At 47.9% G+C, this 22,209-nt stretch overlaps 1 protein-coding gene across 4 annotated transcripts in view; it reads right to left on the bottom strand.

Annotated features, from left to right (window-relative positions):
• The window catches only part of PTPRF (protein tyrosine phosphatase receptor type F), a 761,542-nt gene that overhangs the window by 257,786 nt on the left and 481,547 nt on the right, over positions 1–22,209 (bottom strand). For all 4 annotated transcript variants that reach the window (XM_078660336.1, XM_078660567.1, XM_078660486.1 and 1 more), the window contains 2 exons: positions 20,003–20,148; positions 15,657–15,798 (listed from right to left, as the gene is read on the bottom strand). In XM_078660336.1, the coding sequence (XP_078516462.1) occupies positions 15,657–15,798; positions 20,003–20,148 (288 nt within the window). The remainder of the gene's footprint in view (positions 1–15,656; positions 15,799–20,002; positions 20,149–22,209) is intronic.

The raw sequence follows: 22,209 nt of genomic DNA, 5'->3' as shown, positions 1-22,209 counted from the left end.
ACACCTCACTGCAGCCCACATGCACTACACACACTCACCCACACACCTCACTGCAGCCCACATGCACTATACACATTCACACCCACACACCTCACTGCAGCCCACATGCACTACACACATTCTCACCCACACACCTCACTGCAGCCCACATGCACTACACACTCACCCACACACCTCACTGCAGCCCACATGCACTATACACATTCACACCCACACACCTCACTGCAGCCCACATGCACTACACACATTCTCACCCACACACCTCACTGCAGCCCACATGCACTACACACACTCACCCACACACCTCACTGCAGCCCACATGCACTATACACATTCACACCCACACACCTCACTGCAGCCCACATGCACTATACACATTCACACCCACACACCTCACTGCAGCCCACATGCACTACACACATTCTCACCCACACACCTCACTGCAGCCCACATGCACTATACACATTCACACCCACACACCTCACTGCAGCCCACATGCACTACACACATTCTCACCCACACACCTCACTGCAGCCCACATGCACTATACACATTCACACCCACACACCTCACTGCAGCCCACATGCACTATACACATTCACACCCACACACCTCACTGCAGCCCACATGCACTACACACATTCTCACCCACACACCTCACTGCAGCCCACATGCACTATACACATTCACACCCACACACCTCACTGCAGCCCACATGCACTATACACATTCACACCCACACACCTCACTGCAGCCCACATGCACTACACACATTCTCACCCACACACCTCACTGCAGCCCACATGCACTACACACATTCTCACCCACATGCACTGAACACATTGTCATCCACACACCTCACTGCAGCCCACGTGCACTGCGCACACATTCTCACCCATACACCTCTCTGCAGCCCACGTGCTCTGCACACACTCACCCACACACCTCACTGCGGCTCACGCACCCTACGCTTAGCCTGCGCGTGCACGCACTGCTCACCGCTGCCCCAGAGCTCACCGAGGGACTCGGTGTCACTCTATTGATTCCGACCCCGTGCGTCGCCCCCTTTGCGCCGCTCGTGTGTTTCTTTGCTGCTTCGGGTCATAATTGAAAAAGACAGAATTGCTCGGTCCGCCTCATCCATAATTCATGCCATCAGGTGCCCACGAGGAAGCGCGGAGTGCGCCTACCTCGCGCCCGACACCGGGAGAGGGACGCATTTCAATTACACCGGGAAGGGGCCCCTCCCTCCCTCCCCCGGGCCCTCGGGACGGGAGGCAATCACACAGGTGAACACCTATGCACCCCAGTGCGATACATCACTAGCGCTGGTGGGGGCGGGGGGCATGGCAAACGGGTGAACCCCGATGAAATCCCAGTGTACTACATCACTGGCGCCTGAGGTCAAGGGGTGATGGTGACAGGACAAACAGGTGAAATCAGATGTACCCCAGCTTGTCAGAACAAACCAAGGGAGACATGGTGTGATGGGCAGAGAATCTAGAGGCTTGGAATGGACAAACATTCATTCATTTAATCTTTATTTCGGTCAATTACAACCATAAGAGACACATTTAAAAATGCAATAATTCATTATCCAATTACAATAATTCATTTTCCAGTTACAGTTAATCTAAAAGTTGGGGTACCAAGAAAGGAAGGTGACAGATATTGATGTACAATTTTGTGATCGGTTACTATATAAATTCTTAAATACAAATTAAAAAACTCTTAAAAGCTAGGCATGTTTACATTTAATTTTTTTCCACTATCTAAAAGAAAAAACACAGAAGGAGATGAGAGGGTAACACAGGGATTTAGCCCAATTGAAAAGTGCTAGTGCATTTTCTCATCAGTTTAATATGGACAAACAATATTTAGATCTAGTCCGGATTTTAATTTGGATTCAGTGGCACGCTAGATAGGACAGGTTAGAGATTACTTCAAAGGGAAACGGGGGGCAAACGGTCTCGGACGAGGGGGAACATTCTTCTTATTATTAAGGGTTTGTAGAGCGCATGGTTGGCCAAGGGCTTCCCAGCGCTAAGCGACACCTAGTTGGGTAGGACTGGAAAGGTCTTAGAGGTATTGTTTAAACAGCCATGTTTTCATTGCTTTACGGAACTGCAGTTCTTCGTCTAATATTCCAAATTTGTGTGGCTTGAGTTCCAGAGTTTGGGGACTCGGTGGGAAAAGGATCTTCCTCCCCACCTCTCCCCTGTGGCCCTAGTTGGTTTTAGGAATCCTTCTGAACTTGATCTCAAGTCCCTATTAGGACTATAAGGTGATAATAGGCTCTTTTTTCCTGGGGCCCCGGTTATGTAGAGCTTTGTTCGTCATGATCAACACCTTAAATTTGACTCTAGCCTCTACGGGGATCCAGTGTAGTCCTTTTAGGTGTGTTTTCACCGACTCCCGAGCGGGGCCACTGCACAGTAGTCTTGCTGTTGATTCAGTGCCCCCAGGAAAAGTGAGTTTCCATAATCCAGTCGTGAAGTGACCAGAAGGTGGACTACCGTCTTCCTATGCTGCATAGGGATTCGATCTCGGATCTTCCCGAGACTTCTTAGAAGTCCAAAGCAGGTTGCTGCGACTTTCTTGGCTTGTGTCGCCTTAGAGAGATCCTTGTCTAAGCAGAAACTCAGATTTTTTGTATAGTTTCTTTAGTTACAGGAAGGCAACCTAGACATTCTGGCCAGGTTATGGAAGGCCTGGGGATTTGCTTGTTCTAAGGACCATTAGCTCGGTTTTGGCTTTGTTTAATTATAAGCAGCTTTTTGTCATCCATTTCTGGACTATCTCCATACAGGGTGCTAATCGCTCAGAGTCCCTACTGTTTTTTGGGTCCAGGGAGATCACCAGTTGAGTGTGGTCCGCATAGGATGTCATGAAGATGTCGAATTCTTAGACAATCTCCGCTTGTGGCTCCATATACACATTGAATAGTGTCAGGCTTAGCGAGGAGCCCTGTGGTACCCCACAATTCATTGACATCGCCATAGAAAAGGTACTATTCTCTAAAACTTGAAATGTTCGTCCCTCCAGGAACGATGCTAACCACGTGAGTGTAGCTCCCTGTATCCCGATGGCCGAGAGTCTGCTTCGTAAAATGTGGTGGCCTACCGTATCGAAGGCAGCACTCCGGTCCAAGAGTTGTAAGGCCACTGATTTCCCCTGATCTAATGATACCCGAAATTCCTCCACTACCACCACCAGGGCGGATTCCGTGATGTGTTGTGGCCGGAATCCCATCTGGGTTGGGTGGAGGCATCGGTTTGTTTCCAGAAATTCCGCCAATGATCTATTAACATGTTTTTCCACCACCTTACCCACAAAAGGCAGCATGGAAATGGGGCGATAATTAGCTAGTTGTGATGGGTCTGCGTTAGCTTTTTTTAACAGGAGTTTAAGAATGGCATGTTTCCATGCAGCTGGGACAATGCCTGTCTCCAGAGACGGGTTAATGGCATTTATCAGGGATGTAAGGATGGCAGATGTGGCTGTTTTAACGATGCGAGGCTGAGACGGATCGAAAGGTGAACCAGACTTCATTTATCCATTAAAGATTCTGCTTTCTTTACTTCCATTAGTGGGAGAATGGTGAAGGTTTTTGTCAGAGGGATTTCTTCCTCGTTCTCCTCCCCCCTCGAGGTTGTATCTCTACTTGCTCAGTAGGCACGGTAGATGTCAATTACTTTTGAGAGAAAGAAGGAGGCTAAATCTTTACACCTTTTCTCTGATGTCTCTAAGGTATGGGGGTCCTGGTTGGGAGCGGTGAGTGCCTTAACTACCCCAAACAATTCCTTTGAGGAGTTCTGAGCCAGGCTGATTTTTTCTTCAAAGACCTTCGCCGGAGTAATTTTTATATTGTTGTGGCAGTTTAAGGCAGTTTTATGCTTGATTTTCAGGTGTGGATTATAGTTTTTCCTCCAAACTCTTGATTTTTTTGCAGTTTTTCTTTAGCTCTAGCAATTGGTGCTTATACCATCCAGCCACCCTACTTTAGAGGTGACCGCCAGTTTCTTTGCAATTCACAGTTTCAAGGAGCAGGTTCAGGTTGTTTGGTTAACAGCAATCGGAGTTTAAAGAGATCATATTTTCTGGGAGTGCAGAGAGTGGGCCCATCAGAGAAGGAACACTTTGCATCCAATGGACTCAACTGAGCACATATTCCAGTTGCAGGCCAGATCGGGGCATTCTAGCACAGATACATTTTAACCAAGTTTGGTAGGCTCAGAGGTGCTGCGTTTTCCCTCTTTCTTGTATGATTCAGAGGTCGCTAATTCTGGTGAGGAGGCAACATTGCTTTGTCATTCTAGTAACTCCTTTTTAGCCAAGTCAAGCATGGTTTCTGCTCCGTGATGGAGCTGGCAAGAGAAGCCATTTCTAGTTCAAGCTCACAAAGCACTTTTGGCAGGCAAAGAAGGGGGAGAACACCCCATGGTGAAGTCGGGTGTACTCATTCGTGTTTGGATAATATTAGGGGATCACACCTTTATAGACAGCCTTCAGAAGAGGCTACGGAACTCCTCGATGAGTCATGAGCACCATGTTCGAGAAAGATACAAGAGCACATGGACCAGCTGGTCGGCTGGGTTTGGATCCTGTGGAAGTTGATGAAGGTACGTTAAATGGTTTATTAAAGGTGAATTGATTGGATGAGAGGCAATATATAAACACAGACAATTAGGTATACAAGAACACGTCAAGAAAAAGCATTTGCATATTTTCTGTTCTTTTTATTCCCAGTTGTGCTTCGTATGGTTGAAACCAGCCAACACGGTTCGTCCAAAAATGGGCTTCTTCAGGGCAATATGGTGTAGAAATGCAATGTCTCCTCAGGAGCGTATGTCAAAGAAAATTTAAGCAAATCCTAGGGCGCATAAGTAAGGCTTGTGGTAAAGCAATGTTCCTTCGGTGTATTTAGTATGGCGTACTTGAAGACGGCATTAGCCACATAAGTACATTGGAACCGTGTCCGTAGATAACGTCCTTGAGCCAGCACAATACTCAGAGTTGATTTATGAAAGGATTATCTTATAGAATCAATAATTGTTCTATACCAGCAGTTGCCATTGTTTAATATGAGGAATTTCAATAGGTAGGAGTGAATGGGTATGCGGATGCTGTTGTATTGCTTTATTTCGATATAAAAAAATATCATAAAAGCATTGCATTACAGTATACAATTTGATAAAAACATTTGATATATAAAAAGGGAACATCAGAATCAATTTAGCAATACAAAAATAAAAAACCTACAGATCAGCATAGCTTTGCAAAAATAGGTTATTAGCCAGATCATAGAACTCATGCAAGTACAAAAGGACTCTAGTGAATTAATAGCTTCCTTGCAGACCTTATTCGCCAGACCCAACCCAAGAATTTTGCCATACAACAGGCAAAAAAGGGTCGGGCATCAGAACATAGAATGCGTAGGGCTTCCAAGTGTGATCTGGTACCCATGCTCCTACAAAGTGGTTTGAGCCATCTCAACCTGGGGGCCACATACGCCTGACACTCGAACAGCAGATGGGCGATGGACTCTACCTTTGAGACACAGAAGGGACAATATGGTACGGTTTGAAATGGTGGTTTCCAGGTGGAGGTAAACAGCCCCACAGGGAGGACTCCCACCCTGAATTTGAAATACAGTGATCTGTCTCCAGGGTTATGAATCAGGTCCAGGTAAGATTCTCTAAGTGGGAGCTCCTTGATTAAGAGGAACTGAGCAGCAGATTTACAAAGGTTTGGGTTGCACCTTCTCCCATTAGCCACCCACAACCAATAAACCTTCAACGATTGCTTAGGAGGAGCTGTTTTGTTAGCCCAAGCATCGCCTAGACCCAAATCAAAAAGGAGCCGCTTAACCTCCTTGAGCCAAATTACTTTATGCCAGCTTGGAGAGGATAGGAGTTCTCGTAAGGCGTCGGCATAACTGGACAGTTCTGGAACATTCCAAATCCTTGCCCATAATAAGAGGGGACGGAGCCTGGCTTGGTCACCTATAGGGTATGTGCCTGCATCAAGCAGGAGGGGGAGGGTCGGGGTACTGTGGGGTAACTTCATGAGATCTTTATGGAAGTTATTTTCGAGGCAGGTTAAACAGTCAGCTCTCTGCACACCCCACAGTTCCGCGCCATACAAGGCTGCACTCACCACCCTTGCCCTGTAGATATCCAGAAGGGCCCCAATAGGTTTAAGAGATGAGGCACGTTGTTCTTTGAGTAGAGCCCCTGCAACCCTCTTATGGGTCAGGAATACCTTATGATGGTGTGCCTTCGAACTCATAGTGTCGCAGAGTCGTATACCCAAATAATCGAACTCTTTGACTCTTTCGAGTGGAACGGAGTCCAAGGCAGGGGGGAAGACAGATTTCCTGGGGGGGGTTAATGACAAGGAATTTGGTCTTGCTTATGTTTATAGAAAGGCCCCTGTTATCACAGAAGCGCTTGAATCGAGAAAGCAACTTTTGAATGCCCGATGGAGATTTTGAGATCAGAAGGGTATCATCAGCAAATAGGAGCGTAGGTATCTTCCTACCAGCCAGGGAGGGTGCATCAGATGGTTCCTGAAGAAGATGCTCCACCCCTCCGTTCACATAAAGTGAGAACAGGGTGGGGGCCAGCACACAACCCTGGCGGACGCCCCTATCTACAGGGATACAAGATGTTTTTTCCCCCTGGAGACCCCATCTGATCTGGGCAAAGTTGCTTTCGTGGAACTTGATAAGCAGGGCCAATAGATAAGATGGTATACCCAACCCGTCTAGGACTTTCCACAATTGGGCCCGCGGGACCAGGTCGAAAGCAGTTCGCAGGTCTATAAAGACTAAATACAAGCTGCCTCCTCCCAGTACCACCACTTTCCAGTATAACATTAAAAAGCGGAATGTCTGCTCAATTGTGCCTGTCCCTGATCTAAAACCCGCCTGGAATTCGGACAAAACCTGATTTTCCTCCACCCACTGCAAAATCCTACCCAGTACCACTTTACCCGCAACTTTTTGGGTTGAGTCAAGCAGGCTAATTGGGCGGTAATTAGCTGGGTCGTCCCGACAGCCTTTCTTAAAGATAGGGACGACCTCTGCGCCCCGCCAAGAGTCAGGGAGAGGGGCTCCCAGGACAGCTGCATTCAAAAGTGAAGAGATTAGTCTACTCCACAATAGTGGGTATAACTTCAACAAATCGCCCGGGATTCCATCTGGGCCTGCAGCCTTATTGGTAACAATACACTTAATCGCCCATTCAACTTCCTTAATACTAAAGGGACAGTCATTGGTTGTGGTAAAGGCTGTGGCAGGGGGACTGATCAAGGGACCCTTGCTTGATTGGGATTCACCCAAAGGGACAGAGTAAAGCTTGGAAAAGTGAACAAACCAAACGTCACCAGGAATGTTACAGGTAAGTTGTAGATCGATGGGCTTGTTCCTAGCTCTCAATAAATCCCAGAACCCCTTGGAGTCTTTCATAGAGCTCGCCTCTGATAGCTCCCTCCAAAAATTATAGTCGTGTGCCTCCTTAGCCTTTGCCACAGATTTCTTGTAGAATTGCCTTGCAGATCGAATGCTGGCTGTGACCTTGGTCTTCACTGCAGAAATGAGTTCCCCCTTAGCAGCCCGGCATTCAGTAGTGTACCACTTGTCTCTTGACTTAGAGGGACCTTTCACTGGGGGCCTCGCACTGGTATGGGGAATAAAAAACAAATCACTTATAGCAGCAGTAGTTTCTGTAAACATTGTTATAACAGCTGGAGTGTTAGTTCCCGATTCGTCAAGGTGTAGGCCCACCGCTGACATTATGGACCCTGCTTGTGCCATCCTTTCCTTGTCCATTGCTACTTTAGCCCATTTCAAACGCCTGCCACAGTTGGAGGGAACAACTTCGTGGGATGTTTTCCACAAGTGGGCAGACTTAGCTTGCTTCCTGACATGCCAGGGCAGGATGAGGGTTAGGGATAGGGGGTTGTGGTCACTGTCACAGGATGCTATGACTTCCATGTCTTGCAGGAATGGCCACAGGTTGTAGTTCAGGATGGTGTAGTCTATTCTGGAGGTGCATCCCATTCTGTTATAGGTGTGAGCACCCATAGGATCGGATTTAGATCGACCATTAGTTGGTCTCAGATCGTGTTCCATACAGAGTGCGTTGATATCTATCGCACTCTGGGTCCATTTTCGAATTGGATTAAGGGTCAGAATAGGGATGCCTCTCCTTATATCCTCATCCCATGAGTCGAGAATGTCCTCCCTCGCGAGTGGCTCAAAACAACAATTAAAATCACCTGCAAGAAGCACATAGGAGTCAGTGCTACAGGCACTTAGTTCGCCATTTAATCCTGTGGCAGGTAGCGATGATGCCCCACCCCTAGCCCCCCTTAGATAGAGATTAAAAACCTCTAGCTTCCTTCCCCCTTGACAGCGTATAGATATCCTCTGGAGGTCTGGGGAATGAGTGAACTTTTGGCTTACGCTTAGACCAAGCGCGATGCTAACCCATATTAAAAGGCCGCCGGATGGGCGACCTTTGCAACCCAAGGGTTGGGAAGCTGGAGCAAAGTAGGTTGTGTATCCCACTCTGTGCCTGGGTTCAAGGCACCAGGTTTCTTGCAAAAGGCAGATATTATAGGAGTCCAAAAAAGCATTCCACTCAGGGATGTCGAAATTACGGGCAAGTCCTGCCACATTCCAACTTAAGATTTTTATCAGAGGATCACCTGGGGTAAGCAGCCCTGGCGATTTAACAACACCGTCCGTGATGCATACAAGGGTAGCCGGTCCTACAGCCGCTAAGTTTAACCTTTGCGGAGGCTTGGTCTGCTGTTGATTGAGAGCCCCTATAGCATCAGTTGAATTCTCAACTGAGAGAGGTTTCTGAGTGGATAACAAGGGGGTCATAGGGGGTGAGACCAGCAAGTGGGCACCAACATAGGATTCTAGGGAAGTTGAGGTGGGCAATCCCTCCTCTATAGATGAAGCGTATACAATTTCGCCCAGAACTGGGTAGGTGGTAAGACTAAGATCAGAAAATACAGAGAGACTATCAGTGGGCCCTAGGGTCTGGGGTAAGGAGGCCTTTGCCACTACGTCAATGGTAGGTTGCCTTGCAAGTCAGTCTACCTCCTCAAGGCTGCCAAACCTATTCAGGGTAGAAAGGCCATTCCAGCACACAAAGGGATCTTGATAATTAGGGGGGTGGCTCCTCCATGCGTGGCGCTGTACCAGGGACCAATCATCTTCCCGTGTCTTTTTGGGAGGTGGCGGATAGAAGAAAGGCAAGAGCCTGGGTATAACACGAGAACCTTCACCAGTGGGGCAAGAGCAAATGTAGTGTGCTGTATGTGGGTCCTCGAAGGTCACCACTATGCAGTCCCCAACCGCGGTTTTCTTTGTGGGGCCCACCCAGGGGACACGACGCACCATCAGGACTCTGCTCTTCCGACCATTGGGAATTGGACGGTTCGCATTAAGCCAGTGCATTGTCTTGTTCTTCAAAGACCAGTGGTTCTCGTATTGGCCGTTTTCGATCTCGGAAACGCCCGTCAGAACAACCACATAATCGTTGGCCTCTGGGGGAAGGTCGATGTAGCCCCCTCTAAAATTATTCTTGGCAGAAGGGCCCTGAGAGTGTTGGTAGCGAGCTTCACTGGGGGGAGGTCTAAGAGGAGGGCCTGTAATAGGCTTTAAAGATGGTTGGGGGGAGGGACGAGTGGGAACCTTAAGTTTAGAGGCAGCAGTAATTTGATTCACACCCAGGGTTCGCGGCTTAGGAACCGGGCGTTCAGGCGCTGGTACAGGGGGAGGAAGATGTAATGCTTGTGGAGTTGGGTCCTCTACCCCGAAGCCCTGGTTTTCAAGACTTCTCAAGCCAAGAGTGGCCAAAGCAATGATGCTTTTCTCCATCTCCAACAAGCTGTTTTCGATGCATGAGAGTCTAAAAGCAAGGGGGGGAAAGAAGTTTCTTGAGTGTTTCCCAAACTATACCTATGAATTCCCCATCCTTCCCTTCCCGACCCTCATCATGTGTGCCCCCATCCTGTACTGTGATGGTGGTAGAAGCAGGATCTGTCCCCTCGCTAACCCCCTCTCGATGTGGCTGTTCCCTAGGGATAGTCCCTTTTGTTGTATTGGGTAGTGGTACACTGGGCAATTTCGGTTTCTGTACCACCGCAACTCTTGCTTTCTTGCGATAGTAAGTGTACCGGGAAGTCCTTTTCCTTTTGGGTGTATTACCCTTACTAGTATTGATCCTAGAAGAATTAAAAATTACTGGGGCGGGGAAGTTAGAGCTGGCATCCTGCTTGCCATTGTGTGATTTTAAAATTACCGGGGTAGGAAAATTAAAACTGACATTCTGCATGGAAGACAACGCAGGCAGATTCGAATCACCTGCGTCGACAGCTGGCCCTGGGGCTGGAGAGGGAGGTTGTGAAATCGGAACCTGGTGGACTTCTGCCTGCAAGACTAGAGAACTGGGATTGGCGGGTCGCTCCGGGGTAACAGCAGTAGCTATGTGGCCCAGGGAGGATTTTTTTGAGACTGCAATAACCTCCGATAATCTTCTAGCGGCAGCCAATTCTAGAGAGACACGAGTCTGCAATTTGGAAATTTCCTGGTCGATCGCAAGATTGGTACGAGTGATGAAATCGTCCATAGGACCACTAATTGATGGGCCTCCCTTAACGGCCTTGCTACGAGTTAACCTGGTGCACATAATTAAGCAAGAACAAGGACCAGGGTAAGGCCTCCTACAAAATGCGGGAGATCACAACTTTAAACCCAAATAGTCAATGATAAGAACTGGGTGAAAGAGGGTAGGCCAGTCCAGTCCTCTCAAACGGCCTCAAACGGCCTCAAACGGCCTCAAACGGCCTCAAACGGCCTCAAACGGCCTCAAACGGCCCAGTCTTTGCCCAGTCTTTGCCCAGTCTTTGCCCAGTCTTTGCCCAGTCTTTGCCCAGTCTTTGCCCAGTCTTTGCCCAGTCTTTGCCCAGTCTTTGCCCAGTCTTTGCCCAGTCTTTGCCCAGTCTTTGCCCGGGCTGCGTCCCGCGCTGCGGGAATCGAAGGTTGTAATATAGGGGGCGTGGGGGGCGGGCCAGCAGGGAGAGCGGACCGGAAGCTATCCGTCGGTCTTGCAGGGACTTCTGGGTACTGAAGTCCCCGCACGCTCGCAGCCCCGCTGTAGCCTCGCGCCCGGAGCCGCCTTACCGCCACAAACAATGCCCCGCAATGCTGATGTCCGCTGCACAAGTCGAAGCGGCACCCGCGGAGCGGGTGCGGCGAGGAGTGGGCTGGTGCGCTGATGTGCTGAATAAAGTGATGCTGTGCCTCAGAGGTTGGAGCCAGGAACCGCCGCTAAGTAATAGAGTGAGTGTCCCACACGTTGGAGGTCAGAAGCGCCTTTTTGAGAGCCTCGGGGGGGTGCGGGGGGCGGGCCAGCAGGGAGAGCGGACCGGAAGCTATCCGTCGGTCTTGCAGGGACTTCTGGGTACTGAAGTCCCCGCACGCTCGCAGCCCCGCTGTAGCCTCGCGCCCGGAGCCGCCTTACCGCCACAAACAATGCCCCGCAATGCTGATGTCCGCTGCACAAGTCGAAGCGGCACCCGCGGAGCGGGTGCGGCGAGGAGTGGGCCGGTGCGCTGATGTGCTGAATAAAGTGATGCTGTGCCTCAGAGGTTGGAGCCAGGAACCGCCGCTAAGTAATAGAGTGAGTGTCCGGATGCATGAAAGGGGTGCGTTTAAAGAGACCGCCTCAATCTACAAAGAACACATTGTAGGGTGTGAGTCTGATTTTAAGATTGTTTGCGGATTGGCCATTAATTGCCTCATTGGCAGGCATTGTGGTTCTCACGCTCATAGACAACGCATCCACAGTAACTTAGACCAGTTGTTCAGGTTGGAACAGATCAACTGGTTGTCAGACTTGGCAGGTGATTTATGGCACTTCTGTTTGGAATGCTGGATTTCACTGAAGGTGGAATTTTTGGCAGGAACAGAACATCAGGTTGCAGATTGGAATTCAAGATCGCAGAAACGAGTGATATAGTATCATTTCGAAAGAACTATGGAACAATGGTGGCCAAGATAAGTAGACTGGTTTGCGAACAGGCTACACTACAGTTGGAGACCAGATCAAGACATATGTGCGGTGGATGCTTTGATTTGGAGATTTTTGAGAGGTTATGTGTTCCTTCCATTTGCAAGAATCCAGAGAGTTTTAATGAAGATGAGAAGTGTTAAATAAATCTTGTGAGTCGTTTGAGGACATAACTGCTTTAGTTCTCTTCTCAGGAGTGTTGGAAGTGTAAATAAAGGAACCTTTTTTAATTTCAGTGAAATAGGCCTACACAGGAAATAAACTCCACTGGTTTTGTCAGAGGGCGTTGAACCTTCTTGTTTGGAAGTTTGCCCGTCTAGCCCGTATTCAAGTCTTTCAAGAAAGGCTCCTCCATGATGAATCTTGGGCTACTGGAAGGAGGAAGAGATACAGGGGTATTTGGAGAATCGGGAGTAGTTGATGAATAAAGATGGATATGGGTCACGTAGAGGCTACTGTAGTCCAGGTGTCACATTTCTTAGCGGAGTTATTTGAGAATGGTTTCGGCTACAGAATAGTCAATTGCTATACATCGCGACTTCAGCGAGACATTGTTTGGTGAATGGTTTAGCAGCAAGCAGTGTTTGTAGAGGGATGAAAGGTTTTAGGCTTAAGAGTCGTGCTAGACCTCAATAGGATGTTCTTTCAGATGTGACTCTAGTTTTCAGTTTATTTCTGTCTTGGCCAGATAAGGTTTTCCTAAATTTGAAACAGTTGAGCCAGAAAGGAGCCGCTTGACTTTGATTTCTGTTCGAAGAATATGTTTAATGACATCAGAGGGTTGTCATAGGTATTAAAGACCACTCTCAACACAGAAACGGACAGCTCACATCTCCACATTGTTCCCAGATTCAGCACACACCGGCCCTTATCAAGGTGGCCCGTGCAGCTCGGATTACAACTTCCACCTCCATTTCCTCACCTGGGAACTTGGACTCATGCCCTGAAGAAGTTCATTTGCATGGACGAAACAAGTTTGCTGGCTTTTTTGTGAAAATAAAGGATTATTCAAGATCTTAATAATATATATGACTTATTGATTCATTGACTACCATTCATCCCAATATCGAGTGGTGCACCGCTCCACAAATTTGGCTTCCAGGTATTATAGACATGATGGGGTACATTTTGACTTGTGAAAGAGAACTAAGTCTATGTTGGAGCATATGTTTTAGATAAAACAATCATTTTGAGATGTTGTGTGTTGTGAAGGGCATAAGGGCATTAGAGAACAGGTTGCTTGTGTTGGTGGCCTTCTATAGTGACTCAATGTTCTAATCCTAGATTGATTGCAATGGTGATGTTATGTAGAGTGGCTTCAAATGAAGTGTGCATAATGACACCCTCAGGTCTTGCAATGAAATCAGGGTTGTGTCCTAACTAATCCCATTGTTTGAGAAGTTGTGGAAATGTCCAGCACAGAGAGCATCATACAATGCACGTTAGCCTCATTCCGGGCTGGTGGGACATTAACGGCCACTGTAGGTGAATGCCGGACTGTGCCACCCCACAAGGCCAACAGAGGGATGCAGACAGCAACCTACAGCCTCAAAAATAGCCTTGTTGCTGGGGAACGCAGAGCGCCGACACAGCAGATTGTCATTTTGCCAAGGGCTCTAAATGTCCATTCACCGTGCAAGGTTTTTATCACCAATGAAAAGTGGCAGTCTATGGAAAACCAGTTCAAAAAGGCAAATAGAGTCCGAGGGGAAGGGTGAAGCATGTCAAGCAGGTTTACTATAGGTCGACACTTAAAGAGGTTGGATCGGGCTCCGATGTACCTAGAGCCATCTTTGTATACACATATGTATGGTCATTCTAGAATTTACTATCAGTAGTACCGGTGTGAGGTGTCACAGTGGGCAATTTCCATCTGCAATAGGCATTACAATGCTCCTCTGTTGTAACCAGCTATGCCAGCTATGCCAGACCATGCCCAAATTCTGGGTTGTGCCATATCAAGATCCTCACACCTGGCACAGGGAAGCTTGGAATCCCTGCACGTCACCTTCACATTGAAAGCCCGCGTGCTACAAGCATGCACACCTAGAATCTACAAGTATGTGAGATTCCATGTTACCAGCTTGCACACATAAAATCATCAGGTATGTGAGATTCCATGTTACCAGCTTGCACACATAAAATCATCAGGTATGTGAGATTCCATGTTACCAGCTTGCACACATAAAATCATCAGGTATGTGAGATTCCATGTTACCAGCTTGCACACATAAAATCATCAGGTGTGTGAGATTCCATGTTACCAACTTGCACAACTAGAATCTTCAGGTATGTGAGATTCCATGTGATCAGCTTGTACACATAAAAGAGTCAGGCATAAATGTGGGATTCTTGTAAAGCGCACTGTTACTCTACCCGAGTGTCCTGGCGCTGTAGACCGCTGGGGAACCCGTCCTGGTTTTCCCTGTGAGATGGTCCCTTTCTGGGTATCTCCAGGGTGAAACCAGGCATCCCCGGCATCTGTGGGGGGCCGTTGTAGAGATAAGGCAAGCTAATGCCCAGAGTTACTGAGTGTGTTCCCTGGTTAGAGTAGGCACTGAGGCGAGAATTATCGAGTCTGTTGACCCTGGTCCAAGACTCTGCCCCGTCAGCAATTGAACCCTCGTCCCGGGCCGTTCTCTGCTTACAGGTCTGCCGCCTCTAACCAGTGAGCCACACCACTCCACAAGATTCCATGGTACCAAGCTTGCACATTAAGGACCTTCATGTTTTGCACGCCTCCATCCTCTAAGCCTGCATCCCTAGTACCTTCATGTTGAAATGCTACACAGCTAGCGCCTTCATGAAGCATCCCGCAGTGCTAGAAACGGAGACACCTAACTCACATAAAGGACTTACGACCTTGCAACCCTAGCACCCTCAAGCTGCCTGTCTCCACCCCTGTTGCATCCACTTTACGTACCTTCACATTATAAGAATCCATATTTGGAACCCCTCAGGTACAGCTCTCTGCATTAAATCCCTTCATATTGCAGTTACATGGGGCAAGCCTTCTGCACTTGGCACCCAACGTTACACGTCTCTACATACTCAGTCTCCAACTGATATCTCCACAAGATCCACTTCCACAACACGTGGTTGCCTCCAACGAGGACTCTGTTCTCTTCCTCTCTCCGGTCCCTCTAGGAGTCTAGGGTAATCCTATATTTGGCTTAGATAGGTGCACTTAGGGTAAAACTTCAGAGCAAAGCAAAATTGCATCTTAAAAACCCCTTTTTACAATTCTTCAGGGATTTTTTTATCTTTCACTACAATATTTGAGGACTAGAGTTTGAATAGGAAATAAGTCTTCTAGACTGATGCGTCAGAAACTTAAAACCACGACCCACTTTTTAGTACGACGACTCTCAACCCACCTAGCTTTAATGGACAAGAGGCAAGCAATGTGTTTAATGTAACTAGAGCATCGTGTCGTAGCACACCATCATTTACAGACACCACACTTTCCACTGCGTTGGCCAGTAAATTTGTATATTGCTCACAAATGATCATGTACGGTAATCGGGTTTCAGGGACCAGTTTCGTGATGGCCACCCTTACCTTCCAGGACGGTGAGCTTGGCATTGCTGTTGATTTCGCCCACGCTGTTGGTGGCCGTGCACTCGTAGATTGCCTCGTCTCGATGGACGCGGAGTGGCTGTATCCGTAGAACCGACCCTGAACCATCGTCAAATTCTATCACCTGCAGGAGGGATGTAGAAGAGGGAAGAATTCACCAGAGGACAACCACAAAGGAAGAAACCACCAACAAAGAGTGCATGGGGGGATTTCGCCTGCAACTTCTCGCCTCATAGATCGAGTTCGCTGGGCTCTATGTGCTACCATCACGAACTGCCCAAAACATGTGCGCGAAACACAAGTAAACATTCTGTGGCGGTCTCTAAATGCAAAAATCTTCTAACACTACTGACCAAGCCATTTTCTCTGGTACCTTGAAATTCCTGGCTCAAAAACTCATACCCCAGGGCGCAGCCAATCATTTCGGAGCCCTGAAGCACATCTTCTAGATTAGAACTTTCCGCCTTCAAGAAATAAAGAACCCCAGCTCAATGGATCTCAGGGCATTTTTCCAAGACATGCACCTCAGAGTAGGCGATTACGCTCTCTCAACAAAGTGTAAAAACTTCCTTTGACCCGTTTATAAAAGACTTTAAATACCTTCTTTGCCACTGACATTTTAATGAATGACCTATCGCATTTATACAAACGGTGTTTCACAAAAAGTATATTTTAGATGCTAATATTTTAGGTACACTGCTATTGTCATTTTACTGTATTTGTCTAACATCTACATTTTTAATTGCAATAAAATGTAAAACTCTTTTTAATATTCAGTTGGCACACTTCTTGCCTAACTGCCAATAGTTCAGTGTTTTGGTACTTGGATTCAATCTTTTTATCGTGTTCTTAAGTCCTCGGACGCTTTTCGGGTCTAGCAAACGGCAAACATATACCGATACAAGTGGAACTTAAGACAGCAGCCTCGCTCTTCGTGGTCCATAAGGGCTGAGAGTGCAGCACATGGGCCTGGTACTCAGTTTAAATGACTTCCTGGGGGGTCACCCGTGTCAGGAGCCTGAACAAAGCAGTGCGAAGGGCGTCTCTTCACCCGGAGCCCGTTTCAGGCATCCGGAGTGCTGTTGCGCTCCTGTGGCACTGTCGAGGCTCGCGCCAGTGACGTGTTTCCTGATGGCACAATATTTTGACAGGCAGCAAACAGTCAGTCAAATGTACTTTTATTTGATTTCGTTAAAAATCATAAAAGGGTGAAAATACCACCTGGTACATAATACAGTACGTCAATGTTTTAAAATCAAGTAATAAAAAATAAAAGCACAACAAAGTCATATCCTCAAGCAATTTGCAGCTGATTAAGTAAGCAGTATAAGAAAGTGCAGTTACTGCAAAAACAACAATGATGGACAGAATGTGGATCAATGTCACACATTCACCCCAGTCAAAAGATCTGGGCCCAAATCCATCGTTTTTCCACTCCACACCACCCTGGGTTAGACAATGGCGATATGCAAATCAGCGCTGACCCTGTGCCCCATGGGAACAGTCCAGTCCGAACTACAAAAGCCATGTCCTTCCCAGAACGGAAACAAGCATCCGAGGACCGGCCCGGTTTCGAGGTAACACCTCTCATCAGCCCGGCTAGCTTGCTTCCAGTGGTGTGGAGTGCCTGGGACTCACGTCTGAGCATCCCCAGTACACTTAGAGCGGTTACTGCAAAAACAACAATGATGGACAGAATGTGGATCAATGTCACACATTCACCCCAGTCAAAAGATCTGGGCCCAAATCCATCGTTTTTCCACTCCACACCACCCTGGGTTAGACAATGGCGATATGCAAATCAGCGCTGACCCTGTGCCCCATGGGAACAGTCCAGTCCGAACTACAAAAGCCATGTCCTTCCCAGAACGGAAACAAGCATCCGAGGACCGGCCCGAAACCGTTCTGGGAAGGACATGGCTTTTGTAGTTCGGACTGGACTGTTCCCATGGGGCACAGGGTCAGCGCTGATTTGCATATCGCCATTGTCTAACCCAGGGTGGTGTGGAGTGGAAAAACGATGGATTTGGGCCCAGATCTTTTGACTGGGGTGAATGTGTGACATTGATCCACATTCTGTCCATCATTGTTGTTTTTGCAGTAACCGCTCTAAGTGTACTGGGGATGCTCAGACGTGAGTCCCAGGCACTCCACACCACTGGAAGCAAGCTAGCCGGGCTGATGAGGTGTTACCTCGAAACCGGGCCGGTCCTCGGATGCTTGTTTCCGTTCTGGGAAGGACATGGCTTTTGTAGTTCCGACTGGACTGTTCCCATGGGGCACAGGGTCAGCGCTGATTTGCATATCGCCATTGTCTAACCCAGGGTGGTGTGGAGTGGAAAAACGATGGATTTGGGCCCAGATCTTTTGACTGGGGTGAATGTGTGACATTGATCCACATTCTGTCCATCATTGTTGTTTTTGCAGTATAAGAAAGTGCAATCAGTGCAATTTAAAATGTGTAAATAACTTATTTTAAAGCTACTTGAATTAAGTCACTTTTTATCCATTTCTTTTGCCGCAATTTTCCAAAAGTTTATGGCTCTGCAGGACAGTTGAATCGACGAGCCTCCAAGGCATGTTATGACTGCCGCTATACATGTTCTTATTTGTTCCTTCCTTAATGCCTCCTGGAGGACAATTTTTCGAATTTCTATTAGCAAAGGGCAGATACATAAGCGGTGTAATAATGATTCATCCCCTTGTCTGCATAGGCGGCATTCCTTAGTTGGCCATGGGTGTTTCCATTTTGGGGTCAGATCCTTTTTAGGGAATTACCCTAGCCGCAGCAACCAAACATACATTGCCTTCCCGCCTCCTCTGTCGCCCCTCCACCACCCCCCAGCTGCACCCCCTTCTCAGCTGTCTCCTGTTCCTTCCTTCCCACCCCCATTGGATGCCTCAGGTTAGCTACCCACAATGCACTGCTGATCCGTTCATTGAGAATTAAGCGTTTGGGAGGAAAAGCTTTCCATTCACCTGGCTTCTGCTCTCGTTCTCTCTCCTGTCCCCCTAGGGCAATCCTATTTTTTGCTTTGAGAGGTGCACTAAGCTTCCCAGCAAAGTAAAATTGAATTTTTTCAATCTTTTTTTACAATATTTCTTGGATTTTATTTAAATCTTTCACCACAATATTTGAGAACTAGAGTTTGAAGAGGAAATAACTCTTCTAGACCGATGCTTATGAAACTTTTTTAAACCAGGACCCATCTTTTAGTACGACAAACTTTTGCAACCCATCTAGCTTTAATGGACTGGAGGCAAGCGATTTTTTTTAACGTAGCTAAAGTATGGTAGCGCATTGCCGTTTACTGACAGCACTTTTCCCGCTGAAATGGCCACTAAAATTGCTCAGACATGCAGTTTTACAGATAAAACTATAGTGTACTGTACATCACCAGGTAAAGTGTCTTCACCCAGTAAAGTGTCTTGATCTGTTCTGATCTTATGATAGCGCTCCGATGCCTATGGGTCTCGCCCGCGCTATATAAAACTCTTAAATAAATAAATATAAATAAAACCTTTGATTCCATCAAACTTCAGAATTACTAAAACATTTGCTTCATTTTTGCTTTCCTAACTGCTGAATCCGTGCAGTTCGTTTACAGGTATTTACATGTTGCTGTGTTATGAAACGACGACTTACCACAGCCTTTCCTTTCACACTCCCTGTACCCCAGCAAGATTGTCATGTACTTCACACTACCTTTCTTTTTCTGACTGCAGAGTGAGAGGAGATTGTAAACCCTAGCCCAATTGTTAAACACGCATTTTCAATGCAACCGGTCTTGCATTGTTAAAGTTAGAGCGGTTGGTGTCGAAAATAACAATTTTTATTTGCAGTGAAGTTATTATGTTTGCATAGTACTATTGACAATGGTATAAAAAAGCAAAAGCAAAAAACAGTAATTTTAAACGCCAATTGTTGGAGTTATTGACAAAATAAATGCCAATGTTTTTTACCTAGTCTTGTTGCAGGATGTTGTACCTTTATTTGATTGTTGGACTTTCAAGTCCTACCAACATTTTTTTTTTTTAAATGGCTTGATCCACAGTTTGGAAAACTCTGTTCTAGCCAACTTTCTAGAAAGTTATTTCCCCATATATTTCAGGACTGGAAACAGGATAGTAAGTTTGCTTTTCCACTGTCTTCAAAACCCTCTTCTGCCTCCGGTGCCATGAAGTGGCATGAGGTTGGCCTGAAGGGGCATGGGGGTGGCATGTAGGGCCACACAAAGCTACCAAAGCAGTGTAATATCCTGGACAGATGTAGGGCAGCTGTATGGCAGAAGTCACCGTTACCCCTCTCTTTCGGCACTAGAACTAACCTCGAAGCGCTGCGAGCTGACTTTCTTCCCTTTCTTCATCCAGGTGATGCGTGGCTTGGGGTCCCCCGTTGCCTGGCACACGAAGGAGGCCACGCCCCCCGAAATACCAATCTGGTCATCTGGCTTCCTGATGAAGCTTGGCTCGCCTAGAAGAAAGCAAACACAGGGCATTAATGAATGAACCAAACACTTGTGCAGCACACGCCACCACAACAGTTTATCCCAGGATATCCACCACAACAGTTTATCCCAGGATATCCACCACAACAGTTTATCCCAGGATATCCACCACAACAGTTTATCCCAGGATATCCACCACAACAGTTTATCCCAGGATATCCACCACAACAGTTTATCCCAGGATATCCACCACAACAGTTTATCCCAGGATATCTTTTCACGGGAGCGCACGTGGGGCTGAGGGTACTTCATAGATACAGGGAGGTGGCACCAGAGGTTGTGATTTGTGAAGATATTTTCAGGACACAAGAAGAGACTGGAAACATCTCAGGACTTGAGGTGCGGTCAATAAACATCCTAGTCATGGTCACGGAATTTGTCCAGGAGGCATCTCGAGAAAGTGGGACATGGAACGGGGTGACAGGGACAAGGAACTTCATCAGCAGGAGTCTTGGAAGAGGGACACAAGGTGCAGGTACCTCTCGGGACACGATAACACAGAATGGGCCAAAGACATTTCTAAAAACACAGGATAAAATGTGGATTCTCTCCCAGCGCATTGGAATCAAGCCAGGATACATTTAAGCAGACGGTGACCTCTCTGGGTAAGGGATGAGACATTGACCTGTGTCCGGCACAGATTAGAAAATTATATATTTCGGTACATATAGGATTAAGGTACATCTTGGAACATGGGGGGCACAGAGTGAGACATTTCAAGCCTTGAGGATTGGACCAGGAAAGGTCTTAAGGCTTCAAATGGAACTCAATGACAGGGCCATGAAATGGTACCGGGTACACTTACGACCAAAGAAAGATCTCAGGGGTTAGAATGGAAAAACACACAATAGGGACACGGAAAGGAACCAGGGAACATCTCAGGACCAAGAAAGATCCCAGTGTATGGAATGGGACTCCGATACATGACAGGCACATTGAATGGGGCCGGGGTACATCTTATGACCGAGAAAGATCTCCAGGTATAAAACAGAACTCCATGACAAGGAATTGGAATGAGATCGGGGTACACTTAGGACCAAAGAAAGATCTCAGGGTATAGAATGGAAAACCATCCAATAGGGACATACAAAGGGACCAGGGAACATCTCAGGAGCAGGAAAGATCTCCGGGTATGGAATGGAACTCTAATACAGGAAAGGGACATGGAATAGGACCAGGGTACATCTTAGGCCAGGAAATCTCAAGGCATCAAATAGAGGGGGCCAGAGCTCCAGGCAGGGGGGGGCCAGAGCTCCAGTTAGGGGGGGGGCAGAGCTCCAGGCGGGGGGGGGGGGGCAGAGCTCCAGGCAGTGGGGGCCAGAGCTCCAGGCAGTGGGGGCCGGAACTCAGGCAGTATTAGGAGGATTTTATCATTTAGAGATAACATCTACAACCCCTGCCATCTACTGCCCCCCAAACAACTTCAGCTAGAGGGGTTCAATGCGTGCCCACAACGCCCTCGTGTAGAAGTCTCCCCCACACGCACAGGTCCTCTGCTTTCCCAGCCTCGTGCAACACAACTGGAGTCCTCACAAACCAGGCACTAACTCGGTGAGGCGCTACAGAACAATGGAAAAGAAACATTCTGTATTTTGTTTTCCTGGTAGCCCCACTCTTGGTACCAAATGCAGCCGCACGGATGGAAAGGGCACCATACGCAGGTGGCAGCTGCGGTGCCGGGGTTTGCCCCCATGCCACTCACGCGACGCCTGGCAGCAGCCCACCTGGCCCAGCCCCGGCGCCCATGAACCCCCCTCGCCGCGGGAGCCGGTGCGCGGCGTCCGCTCCCAGCTGCCCTCATCTGTATTCCGGCGCCAGCCTTCCCTGCCCGCCTCTCTCCCTGGTAATGCGGCACCTGTGCCTGGCGGGTCGCCGTGCCCGCTGCGCAGCTCCGGGAGTGGCACCCCGCATGGAATGGGCACTGCGCACCGCGCGCACGGCTCTCGACGCCGCGTCCAACCCCGCGGCAGAGCCAGGCGTCCCTGCGGGCACCTGGAGAGGGCACGGGCCGCAATGGCACTGCGGTG

This window comes from Lissotriton helveticus, chromosome 1_1 (genome assembly GCF_964261635.1).
Source record: "Lissotriton helveticus chromosome 1_1, aLisHel1.1, whole genome shotgun sequence".
In the NCBI taxonomy this organism is placed as follows: domain Eukaryota; kingdom Metazoa; phylum Chordata; class Amphibia; order Caudata; family Salamandridae; genus Lissotriton; species Lissotriton helveticus.
This window is presented reverse-complemented; position numbering and strand designations above follow the sequence as displayed.